At 45.6% G+C, this 19951-nt stretch overlaps 1 protein-coding gene across 1 annotated transcript; it reads left to right on the forward strand.

Moving 5' to 3' along the window:
• Positions 1-291: 291 nt before the first annotated feature.
• LOC122215182 lies at positions 292-13670 on the forward strand. Its single transcript, XM_042930303.1, has 3 exons — positions 292-328; positions 11564-12064; positions 12805-13670. The coding sequence occupies exons 2-3, from the start codon at positions 11666-11668 to the stop codon at positions 13195-13197; spliced, it is 792 nt and encodes a 263-aa protein (XP_042786237.1). The 5' UTR covers positions 292-328; positions 11564-11665; the 3' UTR covers positions 13198-13670.
• The last annotated feature ends 6281 nt before the right edge of the window (positions 13671-19951 follow it).

Here is a 19951-nt window from a genome sequence, read left to right on the forward strand (position 1 = left end):
ATCATTTTCTTCACCTCCAAGTCGGGCATACGGAGTTACTTCTTCATTCGTCTCTTAACATGCTTCGGTATACTCCCCTTGTGTGGAGACCCTATTCATGACCGGAATCCCTGCCGGCCTAGAACTGGCATTCTAGTGAAGGATGACAGCCAATAAAAGATCATCGGAAAATAAGCACATTCTAGAATTATGTGGAAAGGTAAGTGCTATTAAAAATACAACAGAGTGGGGCGCCTGGGGGGCTCAGTCAGTGGTGCGTCCGACCTCGGCTCGGGTCGTGATCCCGGGGTTCATGTGTTCGAGCCCCACATCGGGCTGTGGGCTGACGGTGAGGAGTCTGCTTGGGACTCTCTCTCTCTACCTCTCCCCAGCTCATTCTCTCTCTGTGATAGATAAAAAGCCCAAGGACTAGAAACACTAAAGCTAGTAAGGGATAGAAGTAGTTGAACCCGGTTTTCCGTTCAGGTCCTCTGTCGGAGCCACACCTCACCGACTCTATCCACGATGCCTCTTTTCCATTTCTCTTCATTCTGACTTCTGTCTTCAAGTGAGTTTTGCAGGAATTACGTTTGCATTAATTTCCTCAGTTCTGTTCAGCGTGGGAGTGGCTAACGGGCTCTCCCTGACAGGGACCCACTGACTCCCATCCCTGTTTCCTTTAGACAGTACTCGGCACAGGGTTTCCATCATAGACACCTGATTAATTTGTGGATTAATTTCCGTCCAGTTTTGAGTCATTCTTTAGAAATGTGGAAGGTTTCCCTCAATAGGGATGTCACTTTCTCTCTTTGTGCTGGGACCACTTTCTCCAGAAATACTCGAAGCATCTTAACCAAGAGCCAGTAAGTATGTGCCCAAAAGATTTCTACTTTTATTTTGTGAAGAGGGGTTCAGTTAATTATCAGACCGTAAACAACAGACAGAAACAGACTGAAAGCAGATATTCAATAGCACTTTAATTAGGCTGTGCTACTTGAGGATTCTTTTCAAAATAATAGTCTTAATATTGCTATAAACATTTTTAACAAAAGGGAATATTGGCAATGCTTACTGTCAGACCTGGCAATTAATTAAACCAACATATGTATTTAGAAATAGGAGGGGCGCCTGGGTGGCTCAGTCCATTAAGCGTCCGACTTCGGCTCAGGTCACGATCTCACGGTCCGTGAGTTCGAGCCCTGCGTCGGGCTCTGTGTTGACCACTGGGAGCCTGGAGCCTGCTTCGGATACTGTGTCTCCTTCTCTCTCTGCCCCTCCCGCACTCGCGCTCTGTCTCTGTCTCTCTCAGAAATGGGTGAACATTAAAAAAAAATTTAAAATAAAAAGAAATATGAGCCCTAGGGGCCAGGACACGGGGTGGCTGAGTTGAAGCGGGAGGCCCGTGAGGACGTGGATGGGGCACAGAGCTACTGCCCGGCAGGCCAGGGCTGCCGGGGCCACGGGGGTGCTCCAACAAAGCTCACACCAAAGAATATGGTACCGGAGAATCACAAGACATTGTAGAGTAAAACTCTACTTTGCAGCCTCTTAATAGGATCACCCTAACTAATGACAAGGGATGAGTGAAGACAAACGAGTCATTGACATTTGGAAAGATGGTAGGCAGTGGTCGTTTTATTTTATTCTACTGTTAGTTTATTTATCTAGTTTGAGAGAGAGAGGGAAAGACAGGGCGAGAGCATGGGGGAGGGGCAGAGAGAGAAGGAGAGAGAGAGAACCCCAAGCAGGCTCCACGCTGTCCGTGTGGAGCCCAACGTGGGACTCGAACTCGTGAAATATGAGATCGTGACCTGAGCCGAAATCAAGGGTCAGATGCTGAACCCAGGCGCCCCTGTTAAAAACAGAGTAAGAACAAAAGCTGATGCATTTCCAGGAGTGGGGGAATGATTTTCTTGTGTTCATAGCATTTCTAAATGCATAAATGCTCAAGTTTTCCCCGTAGCTTGCTGTGTAATAATAGGAAAAAAGGTACATTGGCAACAGCAACCAATGACGAAGAGAGCACGTCACAGACAAGGGCTGTCCTCGAAGAGCCTTATAGTAGTTGAAAGGGAACCATTGGGAGGCTCCTCAATTAAGATTGATGACCCACCCAGGGGTGGACGCCACTGACCAGGACACCACCAAGCCCCAAATGACCATCAGAAGCTCACAGAAGGCGGTGCTAACACTTTAGAGGACTCCGCCCCTGATGGTGAGTCCACCGTTCTTGGTGGCATAAGACAACAGAATGAGAAATTGACGCTTACAGCAAAGGTCTCACACGTTAAGTTGGGCAGCTTACCAGAAGTGCTTACCGATGGGTGTTCCTCATCTATGTGCTCAGTTGGATGATTCAGTTCTTAATACAGCAACAGAATACATTTTTTTTAGTTTCTTTCTTTCTTTCTTTTTTCTTTCTTTCTTTCTTTCTTTTAAGAGAGAGAGCAGAGGAGGGGCAGAGAGAGAGAGGGAGAGAGAGAATCACAAACAGGCTCTACACAGTCAGTGCCAAGCCTGATGTGGGGTTTGATCCCACGGACCGGGAGATCATGACCTGAGCCAAAATCAAGAGTCAGATGCTCAACCCGACTGAGCCACCCAGGTGTCCCCAGACTACATTTTTAAGCATGGAACGGTAGCATCTCGCTGACCAGTACACATAGAAGAACGAACAGAGAAACATGGAGCCATCCTAGGACAACGGTAGAAGGGAGAAGGTGATTTTACAGCCTGCAAATTGCAGGGTCCCGTTGTGTAAATATACTTAAAACTATTTGGAGGACGTATATGTACGTTCTGAAGCTGAACTCACGGTACTGCACATTCCCCAGTGCCAATCATCGGTGCACAGTCTACGCCAAGGAGATGGCCAACAAGGTGGAGTCCTTGGAGTCCCCCCAGATGGGTGCTTACGTTGGTTCCTTGTGACTGGATGGCTGGCTTTGAGGGGTACGAACGGTTCAAGAAACACAGCCCTCCAGCATGATTCCAAATTCTCAACGATTCCAATTCTCTACTTTGGGGCACAAACTTATTTTTATGGGCAGAAGTCAACATTCAGAGTTGAAACTGTACTGGGGCTCCTGGGTGGCTCATTCGGTTAAGCATCTGACTTCGGCTCAGGTCACGATCTCACGGTTCGTGGGTTCGAGCCCGGCTTCAGGCTCTGTGCTGACAGCGTGGGGCCCGGAGCCTGCTTCGGATTCTGTGTCTCCCTCTCTCTCTGCCCCTCCCCGACTCACGCTGTCTTTCTCTCTCTCAAAAATAAATAAACGTTAAAAAAAATAAAAATAAAAACAAGAAAACAGAGTCGAAATGGCAGGACGACAAATGACAAAGACCCTCTCCTTGACCAAACCAATATATCTAAATATATTATTTAGATAGCCAGGCTCCTCGGAGCCCCCTTCTTGGCCAGCGCACACGCGCTCCCCCGGACTATTCGGGACAACTGGGCGTCAAAATAAACACCGTTGCCAATGGATTATGATCCTTTGGATAAAAACAGGAAAACCCAAGTCCCTATTGATGTAAATAAACTCATGAGGATCTTACGCTTTTGTGGAGGAACAGAATATTTAAAGCAACCACCCCCACGCAATGTTTGTCAATTACCAAGGGTGAACGACTGAGCTGTGACTGGAGAAGCCGAGGAGACACCACCCCCGGCCAAGTGCTCAGAGTTAACCTCACAAGCAAAGGGACAAACCCAAGCCACACGTGGCCACTTGGGATGCGACGAACACAGAGACGCTTCTGTGGTTTTCTTGCCCCAAATGAAGAGTGTGGTTGTCATCATAAGCAAACATCAGTGTGGGCCTTGGTACAAAATGACAAACCCGGAGTCTTTAAAAGTGCCAAGTTTATGAAAGTCATGGGGAAGACCGAGGAGCTGTTTCAGGCTGTAGGAAACGAAGGAGAAATTGCAATAGTGATGTGCAACTCTGAAATAGATCCTTTTCTATAAAGGACATTCGTGAAAGCTGGAGAAGCTCCATTAGCTTTGCAAATCTCAGGATTTTGTGATTGTGGCGTGGTCGTGGAGGAAGACAATAGGCTTGTTTGTGCAAAAAGCACACGAACGTATCCACGCCACAATTTAGCCTCAACAATTTGTTTAAGTTTTTGTTTAATTGCGATTTTTCTGGAAGTTTGAAAGTGATTCAAAATCGGTGGAATAAAGCATAGAAAGAAAAAGATGTCTATGCTCTGGTTTGACTGTGTCCAGTAGAAACTTCATCGCTCTATGAATCGATCTAATTCAGAGACATACTAGGTGCTTCCTAAATATTCACCAAATTGATAAAGGCATCGGGGAATAAAGGAACGATGAACACGTAGTTTATACATTTTAAGTTTACAAAATTGCCTTCCAAATATTTCTGACTTGCATTCTTTTAAAACCTTGTCAGCATTGGAAACTATATGCGATTAAAATCAAATTCCCCCACTGTGTTTATGAAGTTTTCTGGCATAGTCTTCCGTAAACAGTACAATTTAGTATAAATTCGGCTTGAGGCAACAAAACTCCAAGTCAATTAGTTAACCACGTCGACTTTTATTCTCTCTCATAACAAGAAATCCAAAGGCAAGAAGGGTCTCGAATTGATTGGATCAGTGGTGCTTCAGCACAACCAGGGACCCAGAATGTGTCCTTCTTGCCACAGACTTCCCTTCAGCAGGTTGGGCTTTGTCCCCAGCATTGTTCTCCCTGATGGCTGACACGGTTCTGAGCGTCTCCTTATCCAACAGTCTCCTCATCAAACAGTTATAGACGTGTTCACCAAAGGAAAATTCCCTCCACACAACCCTTTATAAGGGTAAAGAAACTTTTTCTCAGAAGCGGGCCCAGGATTGTCTACTCAGGCATCAGAATCACCATAAGCTTTTGTCTCAACCAAGCATTGGCAAGGAGAAACCACCATATTGGCTTAAAACAGTCAAAATTGGCATTTTAAGACTGGTGATAGAGGGGGAGGGGACAAGTGTTCCCTTTCCCTGATTCCATAACCATATTAAAGGTGGATATTTAAAAAAAAATTGTTCTTCTAGCAAAAAAAAATAAGGGAATGACAGCAAAACATTTGAATAGGTCATCAAAATCTTTGCAACAATGAGTAAATGGCGATGGTAAACAAGAGGAAAAACGATGTACCAGGACAGCAAATAATCCCAAGGTCTAGTGAGATTACAATGCAGCAAGAATCAACACAAAACAGTTTCAGTATGTTTGTACTAATATCTTATTTAGACAGCACTAACTTACATATAAGCTGTTTCAATTGTCATATAGATATTAAACCAACTGTGCTCTCTGGTAATCATGTAAGAAATCAAACTGATACCACAAATCTATGAAGTTGGTCATGGGACTAAGCCTGCTTCGATAAGACACAACTTTGTACAGAAACACAACACCTGAGGGCAAATTCATTATTTTTTTTTCTTGATCTCATTGTGCACCAAATATTTCGTTTCCCTGAGTACACACAGCCAAAGGAACATCAAAGTTACTTTCAATATGATAGAATTGGGGAAAACAAATTGGATCCAACTGACTCCATAGCCCTGTCAAATAGAGCAGAATTTTAATGTTTCTTTTCTGCTACATATTAGTGAGGAATCTGTCTGATCAGTAAAAAATAAAATCCCACAGCTATTATATCAAAGTAATTAGAACTTCAGTGATGGGTAAAAGTGGAATCAGATGTCTTTTCTGAAAGTAATTACGTGGCTAAAGTATGTTTTTATAAATCTGGTGCATGGGTTTGCAAATTTATTAAAAGAAGTGTTTATTCTTATAATGAAGTCTGTCGAGTCGGATTTACTGGAGTTTGATGCAAGATAATCATATTAGTTTCAAAGGAAATTGACGCTGAATGTAGAGAGAGGAGACCACAGGACATCACTCATGATGCCCGAACCCATCCCTGAGGAGGACCCACAGACTTGGCATCCCTCACCCCTGTACCAAAAGCCCACGAGTCAGCCTTGACTTTGGGTGCGCAGTTCAGCCCGAGCGCTAATGCTGCCGTGTAATTATACATTCCACTTAGGGATGCACCACTGGAATTCTCTAGACTTCTCACTTAACACTTGGAAGAAAGGTTTTTTTTTGTTTTTGCTTTTGTTTTTTTCCAAATTTTCAGAAAGGTTTTGTGTGGACAAGAATGAAAATTGCGAGTGATGTGATAAATTCCATGTCCAATCAACTTTTTCCACTGATTCCAGTTAACTTGACAGAAACATGTTCCTGGATTGAGAAGCATCAGCTTCGTACACTGCATTAATTGCATTAACATTAACTACAAAGTCAATTCTGCCAAAGCATTGTGCATAGCAGAGTCTTTTAAAAAGGTCCCGCCCGGCTCTAAAAGGAGCAGTAGAGGTCATCGAAAGATCCAATGTCTGCATGTCTGAAACTGACTCCTTTAAGTGTGTCCAGAGTAAACCCTAGTTTCACTTAAATTAACCACTCTGTTTTCTTGGTGATTTTCAGAGAGAGATTCATGGCTTACCCGTATGGAGGCTACCCGATCGCTGGCTGCCTTATTTCTGCTTTTACGGGTGTTCAGCTGACCTCACCAGCTCAAAAACGTGCAGCGATATTTGGGCAAAATAAACCCATGCATCGTTAGCACCAAGGACCTCTGTTGTGAATCCAGGGTCATCATTTCCAAATATCCAAAACCAAGTTTACAAATTCCCTCCTCCACCCTTGTTAGGATCCAGGTAGATTTCATTCAAGTGGTGATTAGACAACTCTTAGATCAACTTCCAGTGCCGCTAATGAACCCTGCAGGGGTTCTTGGAAGGCCATTCAAGTTTTGTAGCTCCTTTGAAATTTCGTTTTAGCCCAAGGCAAGTGGGGGGGTGGTGTTGCTGGGGATGGGAGGTAAACCTACTTTAATGATTTAAATGTTTTACAGCAGAATGACCTTAAGTGATTATGCTCCCACAGAGATTAACTGTACAAATACAAATGTGTATGTGTGTGTGTGTGTGTGTGTGTGTGTAAGCTTATGATATACGTGCACACACATGCACATATAGAATGGAGGTACAGTTTTTCATAAACTTGAAAAAAAAATTTAATATTTCAAATTATACCTGAGTGAGCAAACTTTCGATCCTCCAAATGAGCTCTACGAGTCTTCCCCTGTACCAGATGCCAGATTCTAAAATAGCATTTCCCCTGAAAAATGAGAAGCAGCTAAAATGTTATCATTTGTCTCAAGAAATAACATGCTCAACAAATGTTAGAATGTGAAATTGTACATGATGTTCCATAACAAAGAGTTTTCAAATTAATCTCTGCAGGAAAAAAAAAAATGTGATTTGCAAAAGAAGAATAAAAATATGTACATGAATCATCGATATTTTGTTACATAATCTGTCAACAAAACTTCCGTCTGTTTAAAAAAGAAATGCTGTTCGGTCGTTAGTGGCTGATGGAACACAAATTGCCATGACTTTTGCATCATCCTTTAGAAGTATTACCCATAACCTCCGTAGCCCTGGAGGTCACGTGAGCGTTCTTTTCAAGCCAAACACCTGCACCCCTTCATTCTGAGACAGCGTCTACTGCTTCCAACCTTATTCTTTAATAATGATACGGTTACTTACTTTGATGGAACAGCAGCCTACCTTGGAAAGGAACATAACTTTTCCACCGCGAATGCTGCCGCGTACCTCGGAACTGTGAGACGTTGAATCCTGAAGTGTCTAATAATTCACAGACGCTCGGTCCTGAAATGGGTTTGCGAACACACATGTACGCGTATATGGAAGCGGGAAGAGGGCGAGAAATCAAGGGAGAGGGGCGTTCTAACGCAATCTCCACTTGTCTTCGCGTGAAAATGCTACGTCTTTCCTGCTGGTCCGCGGCTGCACCTGTTAAATTCCCCGAACACTGAGAGAGGGAAAGATGTAAATCAAGGAATGGGCTTTTTGGATCGTTGTTGACATTTCTGTTGTCATCATTAGTGGTCTCTATCCGATGGAAAGCCAGGAGAGGGAAAATCCCATCTCGGAAAGAGGGGCAGAGGAATCTATAATCCAGTAACACCCACACTATCTACACGCATCAGACAATGGGTTTCCTGAATGGCCAGGTTCCGTGGCTAGATTACAATAAGGAACAAGTTCCTCATACTCTATCTACAGGGGTGACTTTTTGATGGAAAGCTGATCGCTTGAAACTCCACATCACCTGCAAGCTAGTGTCCAAATTTCTTAGCTTGACCTACCAGATTACTCGTGATCCCGCCCAAACCTCCCTTTGCAGTCCCAACTCCTGTACTCTTTCCGGCTTTGCTGAACTAAGTGCTGATCCTGAAATGCTGAGTACTCTTCCACACTGGAACACGCAAGCCCGTGTCCCCATCTCCACTCCCCGTCCCACCCTGATTACCCAGTTGGCAACACCAGATCATCTTCAGGAGCTGGCTCCCATGTGGGAGGAAGCCAAACGTTGCACGGCAGTACTGGTGCTCAGTACTTCTGCTTAGTAGTCATTCCAAAAATATTTCCAAAGGAAGTGTGGAGCACTTAAATTTGAGATAGGAACTTTTCTGCTAGATGATGTACAATTTTAGTTTTCTTACAGTAAGCATAATGGCTACCCCCGATGTCTACACCGCCCTCAACATGGAGGGAGCATCATAAAATGATGTATCCATCCAGTTTCATCATTTTAAACAAGCTGTCCTCAAGATATCTGAAAATTTCCCAAGAACTTACTTTCCTTCGGTCTTCTTTCTACCTTCTCAATCTATTTCAGTCACGGCCACTTTGGGGTCCCCCCAGCTCATCTCCCACAAGCAATGTAGCCCTTGCCCAAAACTCCACCAAGAGGTAAACTACTCACATTCTTCAAAGCAAGCAATGTTTGCTCCGGCCCTTCCCCCAGAACACATCGGCCTTACTGTCTGATTGTTCTTTCTCTGCTGCCCCCCGCTCTCTGGGGATTCCAGGCCATTTTCTCCTCCATGAGAAGAAAAGAAATTCGATCCTCTCTAGCTTTTATTACCCAACTCACACATGGCAACCCCTCAGATGATTCAAGACTGCAGAGGATTTTTAAGTTTGTTCATAAAGGAAATGTTTTCTTTTCTGAAGCATGATTCATTTTTTCCAAACTTCTTCTTGTTCTCTACTTTACCTCTGTCTCTTCTTCCTGTTACATCCTTACCTACGCACCTTTAATCGGAAGCTACTGCCTCTGGCAACAAATCTCCTGCGCTTATCGTTGGTTTTGGTGGCTAGTCTGCGTAGCCGGCAACCAGCTCAAAAATTCGGTCAAATAAAATAAAAAACACATAAGGAGAGCCTGAAGAGTTCTCTTATAAGTGTACCGCATGTGTTTTGATTCACATATGGGCTGCACCAACACACACACACACACACACACACACACTCCCTAGGGTTCTCGTTATAAATGATCAGCCATGTTCTTGATCGATGTGCTGTTTTATTAATGCCACCTAGAATGACAGCTAAGCAAGCATGTGAGCTCATCAAGTAAAAAAAAAAGGTAGAGAGTGGAAGTATAAAGCGATGACTTAACCTCACATAGTTTTAGACTTAAAATTAGTATCATCGTGGCAAATGTCAGGATGATTCTCCTAATAATCAGGCCATGCATCCTTCTTCCGTGATAGTTCTCTCGGTTCTCAGACAGATGACCTCATCTATTCTGTTGTCTAGGAAAATGTTAGGCTCCTCACACTAAGTGAAAAGTCAACTATATTGTAAAGCTACTGAGAAAATAACAAATTATGGAATAATTAGCGTCATCTCTGAATATAAGGCATCCAGGGAGATTAACCATTAAAAGTGTCTGTTGGACAAGAAAAAAATCTTTAAAGGAATGTTTCTCAGACTTTGCAGTCCGTAAAATTTGTCTGGGGAACTTGAACTCCTCCTTCCTAAGGACTAGGCACTCTGATTCACTGAAGCATGGCGTGAGGACCACAACAAGCCTGCGTTTTCACAGTCAACCCAAGAGATTCTGAAGGAGGTGGTTAACTGCGCTGGAGCGTGTGACCTGGGTGGAAGCTTCTGGCTACGGTGAGGCACCGGGAGTGAGTGTCTGCGTCCAAGATGGGGTGGGGCAGGGGAGTGATGTGCTGCTAAGTGCCTAGCAACCGACTCTGGCAAAAGAACCCCAACTGCGCTGCATGGCATTGGTCGAGACAACCGCCAAGAACAACTTCCCAGTACTGAGATGGCCTGGCTGAATGTGTAGCCCGGAGGGACACCCACCCGGCTCCCCTGAGCCGCTGCCGGGAAGATAGACAACTTCCACCCTGGGGACACCTGACTGGGGTGGTGAATGTGTCCAGAAACTTCTGGCAAAGAGTCACTTGTTAAAGAACTCACCAATAGCTGAGCAGACAAGGACTGTCATATATGAAAACTGTGTTTTAAAGCACTTTCTGTAAAGGAAGCAAAACATTACTTTGTTTTCAGTTCCTGCTGATATGTTATACTTTTTTTTTTCTTTTCGGTAAAAGTATTCATCCGCAGATGCTTAGTGTCAAAATCTGCCTGGGTCCTCGGGTTTTCTTCTTCCTCGCAGAAGTACACAATTCTTGGTCACTTGTCTCAGGCATGATCAAAATTCATGGTTAGAAAAATTGTCAGGGGCACCTGGGTGGCTCGGTCGGTTGAACATCCGACTCCTGATTTTGGCTCAGGTCATGATCCCAGGGTCATGGAATGGAGCCCTTGTTGGGTTCTAGAGCCTGCTCAAGAGTCTCTCTCCCTCTCAATCTGCCCCTCTCCTGTTTTCTTTCATGCCCTCTCTTTCTGTCTCTCTGTCTCAAAAGAGTGGAAGATAAGATAAGATAAGATAAGATAAGATAAGATGATAAGAGTCTGAAACTTGGAAATAAGCAACAGAGATCACCAGGTGTTTTTTCAATGTGGCTCTTGATATATATATATATATACACACACACACACAACCACGTGCATCCTGTACATACGACACAGAGGTATAATGACACATTCATACACACATATAAGAGCAATATCTACTCTACTGTATGTATATGTCCACATCTATTGTCCTCATGGTCCGGAAGTATCAGAACCTCGGTAGCAAACACAGCCTGGATGCAGCTGCAGATGCTGCCTACAGTATACTAAATTCCTAAAATACAAAGTAGGAATTTAGTAAACTATATTCCGGGTAGTTTAGTAGCATGACCTGATGGCATTCTCTGTTGGATTTTTCACTACATCCTAGCGTTCTTTAGCCGTGAATCACCTGAATCCCCACCTGTACCCACCCATTCTCTTTCCCCGCTGAGCACATTCTCCTTCTCCCACTTGGTTAATCTCTTTGTACTTTTAGGTTTTATCAGATCGGCCATATTTGTATTTATTCGATGATTCCCTGCATGTGCTAGAACTAAAGATATCAAGTGCCACGTGGCCTTCACCATGATGGAGTTCATATGCTACACGGTCATATGCTCCCTAAATATGAATCCCATTTGCTCTTGGTGTTACATTTTAACGTGGTGATTTGATTTATAATAGTTTCTAATATCTCCCCTTGTTGGCATTGCAGCGACCCGCCAGTCTTCTGTACATTAACCGAAGACTTTTGCTAAGGTCCACGATTCATCCTAACATCTTATTCACAATCTACAATATAAGCTTTCACGGCTAAATGGTATACAAATTACAGAATAAATTGATAGAGCATCGAAATCAAGAAAACCGTCATCAACAGAAGAATGTCCACTGGCCCAGGAACACACAGCGTCGTATATGGACAAATCTTTTTATCTGGGTAACGTCCTTCAGGGGTCCAGGCTGCTGTTCAGAGAAGAGGTCCAGCAGGTTGGGATGTCCCCTTGCTGTACCTCTCACGATGCTGCCCCAACGTGGGTGGAGACAGGAGCCTGGAAAGTGGTCTGACATGCAGTCGCCCCGACGAGGAGATGCTAATGGTTCCTCCTGCACAGATCCACTCCCTAGAACTGCTTCCGTGGTCTGTCCTAACTGTGAGGGGCCAGGAGAACATAGTCTGCACAGGGGACCAGAGACAGAAGGAAGCCACCCGTGGGTGAGCGCTCTTACAACGAGAAGTCTCAGGGCCCTTCTCTTGGAGAAACAGCCCTTCTCTGGAGGACTTTTTCTCTCTCCTCTCTTCTCTCTTCCTGAAATATGGATCAGATAGGTTCTTCTTCCCATTCTTCTGCTGTTACCAGAAGGTGCGTCCTTGTTTCTCTCTTCTCCCCGTGTTCTGGATGGTTTTCCAGCTTTACCCCAAATAGCTCTTCAAACTCTGATATTAACTCTTCAATCTCTAAGAACTTTATTGTTCTCTAATCTGCCCATTTTCCTAACACCTTTTTAAAAATATTTTTGGATAAATGTAATATCTTCTAGAATCCATGAACCTACGCATTTGGCAAATTGCTTTAAAAGCCCTCGGAGGCATGCTCTTCGTGGAAAATGTCGGCATGCAGGATGCCGAAGGATTGTTATCTAAACGAGAGTCAGTACAGCTGCCCTCTCAGAACAGGTTTTCGTCAAAGAATCACCGCCAAGCAGTGACAACCCCACCCCCTAAAACGTGCATTCACTCCTTCACTGCTGCCAGGCCCTGAGCTCCTACAGCCCCATCCGGTCTGAGCCCACGGGCCTCTGGCCCTTGAACCCTCTTCCGCATTTGCACCCTTACCGCTTGCCTTTTCTCAGAGTCTGCGTCCCCAAACCCAAAGACTAGTTTGACAAGGAAAAAAAATACTTTTGAATAAAGGGAATCCACTGATTGGCCAAAACTTTGTTTTCCCAACATAGGAGGGAGCATGCCGTCAAGTCCTGTCACACACGGCTTTGAGCTCAGAAATCGGAGACTGGCTGGCGAGCAAAGTGTCCCACATTAGCTTTTGCTTCAGCTCCGACCTCGATCAGCATCTTAGGTTTAGAGAAACGGTGTTGAGGGGAAGAGAACACGGACAAGCCGCACGGCACGTCTTTTGTGCCAATAAAGCCAGCGCAGGACCATCTCTCCACCGCTGTCAATTCCCAAACCCTCGTATGTGTGTGGTCCACCACTGTGGTCTTGACCATTACCCGTTCCGCCATATTGAATGTTCAGCCATATTGGAACAAGCTGTCAGGGAGTTTTTGAGCATGGGCCGTAGAAATCCAAACGGAGGAGTTGGGGAGAATTTTTATTCCTGCGTGTAAATGCTTACTTACTATTATTTCTCTCTCTCAGTCTTTTCCTCCCCCTCCTCTCCTCTCATTTATCATTCTGGTCTCGTTAACATGAATCCTCTACTAATGATGTCAAATCCCTTGTAGTGGACCCTGGAAAAATTCTTATGAATAATTTCCCACGTTTCCAGAAACAAATAGCTTGTAGAAATGTCTTGAAATGTCTTGAAATGTTTTGTTATGACTCCTTTATCATAAGACCCAAAGTTCTCCGCTCATGGGATAATATCCATGCAGAGCTAAAAATGGATCTCTCAACTGGTCTTTTTAGCCTGATGTGGCATCAAACTCCTCTTACTGTACAAAGAGAATTCTACTTTGATAAAAAGACGACGTGTCCATGAAGGCTGAGAATAAAGCTAATTTCTGATTCATCATCTCCTGAGGATTAGTTTATTTTTTCTGTTTTTATGATCTCTTAATAGAGTTTACTTCTACAATATGTAGAAACTACCACATGTTTGTACGGGCTGTGCCTCAGTCTTTTTTTACCCCATCTCATACGGTACACTTGCCGTGGTTTGCAGTTCAGTATTGGAATAACCACAGTGTCTTGTGTTTTCTGTATAATTCCAAGATGGCAGTACAGTTGAGTGTCCCGAACTGAGTTCCAAAATCATAAACTATGTCATTCCACTGGAGCTGTGAGTCACATGGCCCATTTAAGATTAGTATCATGGAAAACACGAACGATTTTTTGGCTCTCGGCCTGTCTGAGTTTGACTGTCTTTGCATACAGCTGACCTCAGTTGTCAAGTAGGATAGGTCCATTTTTCATGCCTGGACTTTGCGGTTTCCATGTTGGATTTATTCTCAGTCAGCTTTTACCATGCTCTGACCTCATCAAAATTAAAAACATCTGTTCTTTGAAAGATACTGTTCGGAAAATGAAAAACAATCCTCAGACTCTTAGAAAATGTTTGTAAATCACGTATCTCTGACAAAGGACATGTATCCATCATACATAGAGAATTCCCAGAACTCCGTAAGAGAAATGTCAGTGGGAAAAAAGGACAACATATCTGAACACATACTTCACAACAGAAGATACACCGATTACAAGTGAAGATATGAAAAGTTATTTGGATAGTCACTAAGAAATCACAGATTAGCAAATAGTGTAATAGAACTATATGCTTATTAAAAAGGCAAAATTTAAAAGAAAAAACGAGAGACACGAACAATGTGGATTCCTGCCAAGAACACAGAATGCCCAGAAGGGCTCTGTGGCACAATCTGGAACTTTCTTAACTGAACGCACACCTAGCACGTGACCAGTCAATTCCATTCTGTTTGGCTTGTTTGTTTTAACTCAAGATAAGTGGAAACATGTAATTGTCCGAAAGGTCACATTCAGAGCAGCTTTATTTGTAATCGCCGAAAGCCGCAAACCACAAAAATGTCCATTCAAGGGTGAGGGGTAAACAAATTGCAGTCTATCCATGTGATCGGTGCTGCTCAGTAGTAAAAAGAACGATCATCTACGCAACCATGTGACTGGTCCTCAAAACCATTGGAGTGGAAGGAGCCAGGTCCTTCCTCCTGCCCGGAGACAGTGCCTCCTGTGGACTCCATCGCATATTCCTTGTAGATGCAAACCAGCCTGCAGGACAGAAAGCATCTCAGCAGTTGCCTGAGGGCGAGACAGAGGCTGGAAGGAGGGGGAGGGAAGACAGAGAAGAGAGGTGACAGATAAGCTCACTGTCCAGACTGCTGATGACGTCACTGCTGTATAAAGACATCAAAACATCGAGTTTTGCGCAGTTTATCACATATTTACCTCAATGAGGACTTTAAAACAACACATCAGTTTTTAAAAGCTAAACAATAGGGGCGCCTGGGCAGCTGGGTCGGTTGAGCATCAAACTCTAGATTTCGTCTCAGGTCATGATCTCACGGTTGTGAGTTCAAGCCCTGCATCGGGCTCTGCGCTGGCAGTGTGGAGCCTGCTCGGAGTTCTCTCTCTCCTTCTCTCTCTGCCCCTCCCCTGCTCACATTCTCCCTTTGTCTCAAAATAAAAAAATAAACTTAAAAAATAAATAGACCATATAAGGAAAGACACAAAATCAATATAACAGAAGATATTTTTACCATCAGATGGTTGGAAAAATATGAGACCATTCATACCAGTCACTTCTATCAATGAGTCTGAGGTCAATGGTCATCAGAATGAGCAGAGCCCTTGTCCAGACACATTGCATAGGATCTAAGAGACCCTCCGTGCCTTCCAAACATAGTCAATGCAAAGGTGTGAATCTTCCTAAAAGGTTTCTTACCCTTAACATTCATTCATAACTAGAATGTGAAAAAAAAAATGCCCTTTGTTAGAAAGCAAATAAAAGATGTCACAGGCTCAGTGGCATAAACGGCTCTCCAGGGGCTGGTCCGTGTGGGGCTGGTCCACGTGGGGCCGGGCAGGACTCCTTCCTCCCGCCATCTGCCGGCCCCTTACAGTCTCCTCTTGGGCTCCCCACCCGGCCTTAAACAGCCAGACTAAATGAATCTGGAATGATCCCGTTACTTGTAGTAATTGTGGCACAAAGAGAGGAGGGCACTTTTCCTCCAACCCGTGCACGGAGCCAGCTTTGTTACCCCAGCCGTTAATTTGCAACAGGAGGAGGCCAGGAATCTTTTAAATCTGCAGAAATAAAACAAACCACAAAGGAAAACGGGAGACCTATTGTCATCAACTTAGGCTTTTTTGAAACCAGTTTCAAGCACGTTGATTTTGTGTAAACTCTCCCTCTGCAAAAATAAAAATGCCGTTTTATTGCTTGTTGAACCTTTGCGCGAGTGGGTTACAAGGCACTCGGAAATCGCAAAGCCGGCGAGGGTGGATATTCACATTTTGGGATACCGTGTGTTCTTCCCATCATCTGTGGACTCATCCCGCAAGGCTCCCCTCTCGCCCACAGCCTGGCGAGATAGGAATCGGGCACGGAAAGGTCTCTTAAAAGTAACACTGGAGACACTGCTTCATTCCGCGGGGACAGTCCGACCTGCCCTCAAGGGCCTGCACACGCCGTCTACACGCTGAGCCCTTTTTACTAGTTCAGTGTAGACGGACTCACGACTCACTGCGATTCAGTCACTGTGGCGGGCTTGGTTTATAAAGAGACAAAAGCTGGAAGGTCCTCAGCGCCTGTTTGCAACAAACTCACACTGTAGTCAGAAAGAGAGGTGCGCGTATGGACAGGTCTAAAAGTATGTGTTTATCGCGGGACGGTGACAGCCAGGGCATCATGGGAGCACAGACGACAGGCTCCAGGTCAGCCACGGCAGTGAGGACGGCGAGAACGTCTGGACAGAAATGCAAAGTTTATCCGGGCGAAGAAGTGAGTGTGTATGTGTATGGATGTGTGCACGCGTGTGTGTGCGTGGAGGCGGTGTGTGCCCGTGTGTGCACGTGTGTGTGCGGGGGAGGGGTGTCGCAGGGCCTGGGGACCGGAGGAGGCGCTCCCCGCGAGGACGCTGGGGCACAGAGGCGCTGGGGGTCACAGCACCGTCGGGCGCGGACAGAAATCAGCAGTGACGCTCAGGCGTCTGAGGCAGGTGCTCCCCTTACGGCGGCCTTTTCTCCACCCGATGTTTCCAAGAGAGACCAGGGACAGAGCCTGTGTCCCAGGCAGCTAAGGAGCCCGGAGGGGCCTCTGGAGGACACAGTGCGTGTTCCTCCTGGCTCCCGATGGCCCTTCCTTGCTGCCTGTGCACGAGCTCGGCCCCGGGCCCGGCCACGGTCTCCTGCGCCAGCCGCACTGAGGGACCTCCCGAGCGTCTCCCCAGCCGGAGACAAGCTGTCGTGTCTGGATGGCGCTGTGAGTTGGCCCCACAAGCCCGAAACGTGTTCTCCCATTTCTGAACAGCTGTCGGAGTGTTTTATTCTCATATGTTCAAGACGGGGAGATAAACCCCAACCTGAATGTATGCCGGGATGGGCTTCCCGGGGCCCATCACCAAAATACTAATGCTTTTCAGAGAGGCGTCCTTCAAATATCTGACTGCAGACGTCAGCAGGACAGAGGGGAGCTGCGGCTGTCACGTCACGGGGACCGAGAGCCGCCGGGGGTCAGGCTGCAGCCCCTGGAGCTGCTTTCCTTCTGTTGCGAGGGGCACAGGAGGCCCCTCCCGAGACCTCCACTCCCGGAAATGTCCACATACTTTATTATAAGTCACACGTGTGCCTCAGAGGCCCGTGGCCACCCAGGGTTTGTATAGCAGGCTTTGCCCCGAGACCACATCCTTGGTTACTCACGACTACCCTGGAGCCTGGTGTTATTGCCCCCATTGTACAGACTGGGAAACTGAGCCTCACAAGGGTTAGATCACTTCCTCAAAATACACAAGCAAACACACCCCCCCCCCCCCCGCAGCGTGTAATTCGAGCAGCAGGAGTTTGAGATGAGATGCGTTCTTTCCAGAGCCCACGGACACACTCTTACTTAAGAGCTACTGACCACTCTCGGTCACAGCCGCCATCTTGGTAAACTCAAGTCCTGAGGCACTGGGAACGTATCTACCTCTTCCGTTTAGGAACTGGCCGCCTGGGTTGGGCGGGCACCACGTCTGTGACAATCCCGCGGCCGTCAAGGACCAGGGCCCCAAACCCCGGTATGGTACCATTTCTAAAATGTGCCCCTCATCTTTGTGGTGCGAGGTGGCCACAGGCCCTGGTGCCGCGACCAGAGTTCTGTGGAGCTGAATGGAAGTACGAGGAAAGGGGCACCTGGGCAGCTCAGTCGGTTAAGCGGCCGACTCTTCACTTTGGCTCAGGTCACGATCTCACAGTTGGAGAGACCGAGCCCTGCGTGGGGCTCTGCCCTGACAGCACGGAGCCTGCTTGGGATTCTCTCCCCGTCTGTCTGTCTGTCTCTCTCTCTCTCTATCTCTCTTCCCCTCCCCTGCCTTCTCTCTCCAAAATAAATAAACAAAAAGGAAGTACAAGAAAGTCACCACCCCCTCCCCTCAAAGAAAACTTCCTGGATACCACGCAAATTTCTTTTTATATCTCTTTGGTAGAATTTGACTATGATGTCATGCCTAGTGACAAGGGACGTTGGGCACGCTGCCCGTCCAAATGGAATCCATGTTGCGATGAACAGCACCCACCTCCTCCCGCCAGCATCATGGACCGTGATTCCGGAACTGGGCTCTGTTAGACGAGGGGCAGTTAGAATCACGTCTCACGTGGTGGTGATACGCCTCCCACCCGCCTTCACCAGTCGGGAAACTTTACTCTCCTCTTGTTTAGGAAAACACGTCTGTAGACAGCATGAGTTGGTAGGACTGAGATGATCTTAACAACGACTGTTCAAATTTAATGCGCGCCATTGCCCTGATCCAGCAACTAGGCCAGGAAGGCTTGTTGGCAAAGGCTTTGAAGCACCCGAGCAGAGTGAGATACATCCTTTGTGCTCGGACCTTGAATGTGACCTTTTTAGCGAACCCGCAGATAAAGGGGTTAAACGCCCCCGATGACAGACCAACCCCTGCCAGCAGTCTCATTTCTATCAGCAAAAGCAACAGACGAGGATTCTAAAATTGTGACGAATGAGTTTTCAGAGCTGCACGTACTGAGGCCAAGATTTAGGTCGAATTGTGAAGTCAGACTTCTCAGTTTCTCTTATTTGCTTTGGGAATTGGGTAGTCTGGAAATGTGTGCATCATAATCTAACTTTTGGGGAGCCTGGGTGGCCCAGTCGGTTAAGCGTCTGACTTTGGCTCAGGTCATGATCTCACGGTTCATGAGTTCGAGCCCCGCGTCGGGCTCTGTGCTGACAGCTCAGAGCCTGGGAGCTGCTTTGGATTCTGTGGCTCCCTCTCTCTCTGCCCCTCCCCCTCTCATGTTCTGTCTCTCTCTCTCTCTCAAAAATAACTAAAACAAATTTTTTTTAAATAGTGTAACTGTTAAGGGGAAGGTTATATATAAAATTAAAATTGCAAGGTTTTTCCCTACCTAACGAGTCCTCTGAAACAAAATAGTGCGTACGTGCTGATTCTAACAGGAGCAAAATGACAATTCAAGCTGATCAACAAATAGGTAGGTTTTTAAATGGCTCACTCAGAGTGATCTCGCTTAAAATGTGCCTCGTCACCGTAAAGTCCTTTTTGGGTTTGTTTTTTTATTCCAGATTTTCTCCTGTAACACTTAACTTCTAAATCTTCAATGACATCAAGAATCAGAAAGAAATAATTGGATACATTATATTATCTGGGAACTGAAATATTATGACGAGTAATAATGTTGAAAATGTTAGATTTATTTTTATGTTATCCTCCCCTGTAAAGCTTCTCATTTCCCTAACCAATTCCAAGTGCATAATTTAGGGGGAGATAGGTTCTTTTTTCCTAGAAAAGAGAAAGGCTAAGCCAAGCATAAAGCAAAGTGACTTATGAAAGTCTTACACACTAATTAGAACAAATTTGCTTCAGTATTGATTAAAAGATTCCACTTTGTATGTGAGCTTAGATTTTTACAGGACTCTCCCCGCTTTGCTTTGTAACATAAATCCTGAGTCCTGTCCTGGGTCTGGAAAGGTAGAAACCATGTGTTAGCTCTTCTGTTTGGAGCCCGACCCCCTCCTCCCATCTGCCTGGAAGACCTTCATCCATCCTTCAAAACCTCTTCCCGGGAATGTCCCACCGACCTTCCCCTCCTGAAATTAATCATTTCCTTTTTCCTGCCAACGCTTCAGCCGTGCCTCTTAAGGGAGAATGTGAGGCAAAC

Source organism: Panthera leo, chromosome A3, assembly GCF_018350215.1.
Source record: "Panthera leo isolate Ple1 chromosome A3, P.leo_Ple1_pat1.1, whole genome shotgun sequence".
NCBI classification, from domain to species: domain Eukaryota; kingdom Metazoa; phylum Chordata; class Mammalia; order Carnivora; family Felidae; genus Panthera; species Panthera leo.